The sequence below is a fragment of the Melozone crissalis genome, unplaced genomic scaffold (genome assembly GCF_028551555.1).
Source record: "Melozone crissalis strain CALT ecotype California unplaced genomic scaffold, PUWL_Pcris_2 ptg000006l_1, whole genome shotgun sequence".
NCBI lineage: Eukaryota > Metazoa > Chordata > Aves > Passeriformes > Passerellidae > Melozone > Melozone crissalis.
The window spans coordinates 13,616,373-13,624,162 of record NW_026535784.1 but is presented as its reverse complement, the minus strand read 5'-3'; the positions used below and the strand labels follow the sequence as shown (position 1 = coordinate 13,624,162).

Below are 7,790 nucleotides of genomic sequence, written 5' to 3'. Positions count from 1 at the left end.
TGGAGATTATATAGTCCCTGGGAGGGATGAGTTTGCTCAGAAGAGTCACCAGCAGGAAACACCTCCTTTGAAAGTCTGAAATCGCACCAACCACCAGGAAACTTTGCTGTTCTGGTTCTAGCTGCCTTCTCCTACTGACACTTGCAGGGCTTCAGACTTTTCTTCCTTTTGCCAAATCCTCCCTGTCTCACCATGGAGCCATGACCAATGGAAATAAATCACAATTTTAGGAATTTATTTGAATGTTGCTATGAAACACGGCGGCCAGTGAGAGGCTCTATTTGTGCAGTCACCCACAGAGGAAAGAAGACGTTAGCTTTGCTTTGCTTTGAAAAATAACTCTTTCATGTGTAAAGGGCATTTTGGGTTTGGGCGGAAGGCTGCAGCCACTGAAGGGGAGATGAGCTGCAGTGGGATGTTCACTCAGTCACACAGCCTAACCAAGTAAATTTGCAAATTTTCCTTGAGGCTGTTTTGTGCGTTGCTCAATGCACGTCACATACTGCAGCCAAATGTTCATCCTGGGCTTAGGACTGGATGCATTGTGGGGCAATTAAAGTCAAATATTACCCTCTCCTTCTGGGCCACAAGCAAATACAGCTGTGGGGAAAGGCCAGCAGAGGAAGAATGACATCATGAAACCCAAGAGGGAAAGCAAACACCAAGCCAGCACCATGTTCAGGTCAGCCACTGCACCAGGACAGACTTTCCTCTTAGTGACTTTGATTTCTGTGTTCTCTGCTTGCCCAGCAGGCTTTTATTGGGAAAGCTTTCAAGTACAGGTGTGCTGTACACCACAGCTCACTGCTGCAGAAGGATCTGATCCTCTCTGCTTTTCCAGTCCTGGTGGTGGCAAACGGAGCACAACATCCTCACCACCCTGCCCTGATGAAGCAAGTTCCTCATGAGCCAGCAAAGGCCATTCAGCCATGCTCTGCCTGCAGCCCTGCATGGCCAGGGCTGGTCCTCATGCTGCTCCTGCTGGGGGTGGGCTCAGGGCTGGTCACCAAAGTGTGTCCTTAAAGCAAGGAAGCAACTCATTTCAGGTAGCAAGACTCCTCTCACAACACAGTGGTACTAAAAGAATGGTGTCTTTTCTTACAGTGGCAAGGAAATTACCCCAACCTGATGTAATTTTTAATATTTTTTTAATCTAAGATGGAACAGTGCTGGTGCCAGTCCCAGTGCCACAGATACAACCTCCTTGGATGCATGCCCTTCCATGCCCAGATGCTTAAAGCACAAAGGTTTGCTAGTGGGCAGGCTGTACACAGGTGGGCAAACTTGCATGCCCACATCCAGGTGTCTGGGATGCATTCCAACAGGATCACTGGTAGGAATCAGTATTGTATGAAAGTGCTGGTAGGATTGGCCCAAAATTTCCCTGCATTGTCTGCTAGCAGCAAAACCGGGTTTTACTGAGTTTCCTTGCTTGGCCCCCCCAAAGTCAAAGCCAGGGCCTCACAGTGGCTGGTGTGGCTACAAATACACCCACTAACAAATACAGAAGACTGCCCTTCAACCAAAATGGCTACAATTTATTATGAATACAAAACCTGAACTGGCCAAGACTTGCAAAGCAGCACTATAAAAAAAATTTAAACCTTTATGGCACTACAAGTCCCAGTGCCTGGAACACTTGGTTTTGCAAAGGACCCTCACAACTGGGAATAAACCCCAAAATTTATCAACTTGTTTATTTATTTTTTTTTTGGTAGAAGTAAGTTTCCCATGTTAACAAAAGCAGAATAGTTTTATTTAGTGTTCATCTCACACCTTTGACAGCTGCAGCTGTCAGGCACAGAAGTACAGTATTAAAATAAACTGAACAGAGTTGCTCATTGCAAAAAATCACACTATGCAAACCTGTGGATTGTAACATCAACAGTATAAAATGTAACAAAATTGGAACTTTTAATTTTTTTAAGCTTTTAAAGATAATAGTCCAGGCTATAAAACTATATAAGCATTGAATAAGAAATGTTAAAGTCAACAAGTCTACAACAGATACATCTTGTAAAAATTCAATAAATTATATATATATTTATAATATCTAGTAACATTTAAAACCATGCACAGTTTTGTACATTTTCTTTTTTCAGTACAGGAAAACTCTTTGCTTTGAGTACTTGGAATGTACACAATTAGCAGACATTTGTAAGAAAATACCAAAAAATTCTTTTTTTTTTTATTCCAACAAAACAAAAATCTATAGAAATCTACCTTCTCAAACTTCCACTGAAGTAACCTCAAACTATAAATTATTTATTTTAGGATAAGGATTCTGTGGCTCTAAGAAGAAAAAAAATCTTTCAATGAGATGCTGTCATCCTGTTATTCTGAAACATTGATATGCAATATGCACCAGAGAAAAATGAAAAGAAAGAATTCAGGATGTAATTTGCTTTACCTCTTCTGGTAGTACATAAAGAAGTCTTCTGGACAAAAAAAAAAAAAAAAAAACAAAAAAACCCACCCACAAAAAATCCTCAGCCCAAACATCCCCCACCGTCAGCTTGATCCATGCTAACATTCTTTAGGTCACTCCTGTGCTTTTACACAGCTATCTGGTGTTGAGGAACAAAACAGCATAGCATTCTAAACACCAAAAATCAGGCATCACTGGCACTTTCCAATGTGTTAGATGCAAAAGAAATATAGCAGCTGTAGCAGCTCTCCTGCAAACAGTGTCACTATTTTGCTCACATGGCATTTCTGAAGCCCAAAATACAACAGTACTGGCAAAGGGGAGAGAAAAAAACCTACCCTGCACCATCCAAAGTCAACATTTCACTTTGCTGCATACTTGTTATTAAATCGACCACAAAGAATACCTTCATTTGAAAATAGAAAAATAAACACCCACACCCCCTTAATGCACAGTGGTTAAACTGATGGAAGAATTCTTGGCCCTGTTTTTCTGAAATGTGTAAAAATCATCTCTCTGCTGCTATTTGTTTGGTTTTAACCACTGGTGATGTATTGAAAAATAAACTTACCTTTGCTCACTGCAATCCAGGATAAACTAATATTTTTTTAATGAATACATATATATATATTTATAACATTAAATGTAATTTGTTAAAGGACTGTACATCTATACATTCTTTCAATATTTCCCATAAACACAAAGGAAAAACTTGATTAATATATTTTTTCTCCATTTTAATAAGTTAAAAAAAACACCCTTAAGTTTCGTGAAATTTAAAGTTTACAGTAACGCTATGCTATTTAAACCAATGAACAGATATGTTAATGTCTATAAATAACTTTACAAATATACATGTTAAGGTACAATTTTTAAAACAAAACTGTGAAGGTACAAAACAGACAATCAAAAACATCTTTTCTTTTGCCCAGATCAGTATATCCTAGATTGCAATGCTCGTATTTTGAGACTCTCTCTCAGTACTGCTTTACGTTGCATTAGTATTATACATTCTTTTCTTTCAATATATTTATTTATATATATACACGATATATTTATAGATATATACAGAGATTCTCTGGAATAAACCTTTTTGATATAAGTTAAAGGCTCTTGCCTACAGGTACCCGTAACTTCTTTCTCCAAGTCACTGCATGTAGATGGAGCCAAACCTCTGGCCATGAGGGGTGCATGGAGGAGCTGCTCCCCCCACTCACCCCTGGCAAGCAAGAACAGGCAAACCCCCAAAATGAGATTTATTCCTTTTTTCCCCCCCAGCTGGCTGGTCTCAAAGGTCAGGGTGTGATGCTCTGCTCCCCAGGGACCCCACAGGTCTCTGCCATCCCTGGGCTCTGCTCCTGCCCTGGCACCGACCCGTCACTCCCAGCCCCGTGCAAGGGCCAAGGCGCTGACACTTCAGATGACTTGACCATCTCTTTTTCACCATTTTTACTTTCATTTCTCCATGACAAATTTGCATTTTACTTAGCTTTGTTCTCTCTTCTTACAGAAAGGATTCCTTCTATGTAGCTGGGTAGTATGATCATGAAGCTATAAAAACGACGACAACAAAAATATAGATATTTTTATAAATATATGAATCCCTGCAGGCAACGTGGCTTTTCAGCTCCACCAAAAAGGTTCATGTACAGATTGCATAAGCGAAGAATTTCCACATTCTTGACACTTTTTTTTTTGTTTTTTTTTAAAGGAAGTTTTCTTTTTCTCTTTTCTTCGTATTGCAGGCACAGAACGGTTACTGTGGCACTCGGAACGCGGAGGCTGGGAGGTCAGCACCCCCAGGTTCAACATTCTCCTTAGTAAAGGAAAAATCCCTAACAAAATGGAAAGTAAACAAAAAAAAACCAACGAAACAAACAAACAAAAAATCATCTAGGATAGATCATCTTGGCAAGAGATTAGTTCCTTCAGGCCAAACAGTGCTTCTTGACTTTTCATACAGCAATAGGGGAAAAAAAAAATTAAAAAAAAAAAAAAAGACGAAAAAAAAGTTTTTTTTTTTCTTTTTTTTCTTTTTACCCTGAACGGCTTGTCAACAACACAAATCTCCAGGCACCATCACACAGTTCCACTGGAAGATCCTTCAGTACGGTTTCACACTCGGCGCCCCGCACTCGTGCCTCCACGGGCACAATGCCCACCCGCCCGTCTGTCCGTCTGTCTGTCCACGTGCCCGGGGTTGCTCACGTCCGGATCACGCCGTTGCAGGGCGGGTGCTTGGGCAGGCAGGGCTCATCAGGCAGCAGGTCATGTGCAAAGACCGAGTCATCCCCTGAGGAGCAGGTGCTGTGGGTGTCCTGCCCGGCCGGCGAGTACTGCTCGAAGGGCACCGAGAGGTCCAGGTACTCCTGCCAGGGTGACAGAGACATCAGTGCTGGGGGTCCCCCATGCCAGGGCCCAAGTGACCCCCTCCCAAACCCATCACACCTCACTCACATCGGTGGATGTCACAGTGAGGACCCTGTCCAGGTCTTCCACCAGCTGCTTGAAGGTGGGTCGCTGCGAGGGGACGGCGTGCCAGCACTCCCGCATGATCATGTACCTGCACATGGGGACATGGCACAGTCACATGTGGCCAAGTGACACCCACCCACCTGCCCACCCATCTCCAAATCACTGGAAGGAAGGAACAGCTGTGGCCAATGCAGCTTCAGCCACGGCCAGCTGGGGGGAAGAGGAGGGTTTTGTGGAGCCATGGTCCTCATCACTGATCATCTGATGGTTTTGTGGAGCCATGGTCCTCATTACTGATCATCTGATGGCTTTGTGGAGCCATGATCCTCATTAGTGATCATCTGACACATGACCGTGCCCCCAGAGCAGGAGGAGGACCTGTCCTGAAGGTGACACACCAGAGCTACACCCCAGGTGCCACCTGCCCAGTGAAGGGAGGTGCTGCATGTCACTCAGCAGCCTTGGGCTGAGGAAAGTCTACCTGGAGATGGCCACACCATTTCCCAGTGGGGATGTCCCAACAGCCCAGAACCCAGAGCCCAGTGGGGTGTATTTGGTCTCAGAAGGAATGGGGAGTGCAGCAAGGTCAGCCCCAGCACACACTCACAAATCATGGGTGCAGTTTGCAGGTTTGTCCATCCGATGGCCTTCCTTCAAGAGCTTGAAGAGTTCCTCAACAGGAATTCCTGGGTATGGAGACCCTCCCAAAGTGAAGATCTCCCATAGTAGCACTCCAAAAGACCAGCTGGAAAGCACAGCAAGATCTTTAAAATTCAATGAGGTTTTTTTTTCCAAGCCCCCCCATACCCCATCCCCCTTGCTTGGCTTTATTTCTATGCAGCCATGCATAGCTAACAAAGTCATCAATAGCATGACTAATTGCCTAGGCCATTTTTACTAGTTACTTGGAGATCTCTGCTGATCCAACTCAATAGCAAAGAAATCCCAGGCACCAAGTCTGAAATTGAAATGAGCATTTAATCAGATAGGTGACAGCCCATCTATCACCGCCAGCTCTTTGTTAGGTCTTCCACCAGCTCCACTGAATGGAACAAATCAAATTATTCATGCACGGCTTCACTGAATTGCAGGCTTGGAACCACAGGCCACTAATTGTGCAAGCTGATACCAAAACTTGCTTGTTACAACACCCATTTCACTGGCCAAGCCGGGGGAAAAATACCCCAACAAAAATCAGTAGAGCACTAATGTTACACACTTCAGTCCTGCAGCTGTGCTCTGGTTAAAAGTCCTTTTTTCAAAACTATCTTTTGCCTTCTTCATTTTCTTTCTAAAAACAGGGATTATCTGTCTCTGTTTCGCTTTCATGCACACTCACTCTCCCATTCTCTAGATTTGATTTATCTGTCATGCCCTCTGCAGCATTACCTAAGCAAGGAAAGTATGATTTAAGATCAATAAAAGTCAAAATATATGAAAAATACAGAAATAGAAAGGATTTGTTTGTCCAATTGTGAGCAGTGAGCTCTGGGGAGAAGGCAGGCTAGCTACAAAAATGCTATTATTGATCAAATATTAAAATAAAAAGCTAGTGTATATGTGGAGCTGCTTCAGCCCTTGCAAAATTCAGATGTGTTACTGATTTACATGTAAGGAGTGCTCTGCTGTTTGGTTACTGTGCAGAGGCACTAAAACAGATGACACAGGATTAGAAAAAATAAAATAAATGAAATGACAAAATTAATCTGAGACTATATTTATTGAATATTCTTTGATCAATTTTAACAAGAGAGAGAATATTTCAAGCTCATTCCACATCCTTGACTGAAGTGTAACAGTCTGGGGCAAAGTGTGGAGGATGCTGAGGGTAATTTTTTTTCTCATGAGGTTTTTTTGGCACAGTATTTTTCAACTGCTGGATGAATCACCTCATCTATAAAGTGGACAAAATACCTGTCCGCTTTCCAGTAATTTTTCAGCAGCTCCCTAGAGACCCTCAGATGAAAGCAACCAGATAACAGCAAAATAAAACCACGTGCATGAAGATGCAGCTTGGAATAAATTCCTGCACTTTTGCATCCCCAGGCACTCCAGCAGAGAACGAGCCCTGGTCATGCTTAGCAGTACTTTTGTCTGCAAGATACTATAGGTGTTGATTTTCCTGTTGTGTTTTTTTTTTTAAAAGTGAGGGGTTTGCTTACACATCGCTCTGGTGAGTGTAGACCCGGTCAAACAAGGCTTCTGGAGCCATCCATTTCACAGGCAGCCGACCCTGTAATTAGGAAGACAATGGGAACATCCCATCAGCATATTCCCCCAGCCACAACGGCACCATCTGAATCTTCTTTTCTAATCCAGTTTGAAACATTTTCATTAACAACCACATCTGCCTTCCCGGTCACTGGGCAAAGCAGCAGTGGCCATATAAACAGATTGGAGCATTTGATCCCTGGATCTTCACTGACAATCTCTGCAGTGAATGCTCTCTGTAGAGGACTGTATTTCACTGCCAAGGCAGGTTTAGCATATCAGTGCATCTAAATCTTTGCATGGGAACAGCATCCAGGGCTCACAGATGCAGTGAACTCTGTGGCAGAGCATGGGACAACACTTTCCATCTCTTTGTCTGGAAAGTACAGTTGACTCCAAGTCCAAACCCAGTTTAGGCTCAACTTGAAGGGAAATTTCCAAAGAGTGAAGGCAAGGGCCAGGTCCTCTAAGAAACAAATCCTGATCCTGCTGGAGGCTAAAGGAGGAGGTCAGATCCCATCCTACATCAGGGTCAGAAACACAGACTGCCATGTGAGAAATACAAGATGAGAAAGGCTAGATTAATCATAATTCTCTGGGGCTTTTTGTTTGGTCCCTAGAGGGAGACAGAAAGTACTGTTTTGTGTTTGAACCATGATTTGGATATGGAGGAACT

At 43.0% G+C, this 7,790-nt stretch overlaps 1 protein-coding gene across 3 annotated transcripts in view; it reads right to left on the bottom strand.

The window, feature by feature from the left end:
* Positions 1-1,734: 1,734 nt before the first annotated feature.
* The window catches only part of FGFR3 (fibroblast growth factor receptor 3), a 54,701-nt gene continuing 48,645 nt past the window's right edge, over positions 1,735-7,790 (bottom strand). For all 3 annotated transcript variants that reach the window (XM_054293296.1, XM_054293304.1, XM_054293312.1), the window contains exons 14-17: positions 7,066-7,136; positions 5,511-5,648; positions 4,886-4,991; positions 1,735-4,797 (exon numbers count right to left, since the gene is read on the bottom strand). In XM_054293296.1, coding sequence (XP_054149271.1) covers positions 4,633-4,797; positions 4,886-4,991; positions 5,511-5,648; positions 7,066-7,136 — 480 coding nt within the window. In that variant the 3' untranslated portion in view covers positions 1,735-4,632. The remainder of the gene's footprint in view (positions 4,798-4,885; positions 4,992-5,510; positions 5,649-7,065; positions 7,137-7,790) is intronic.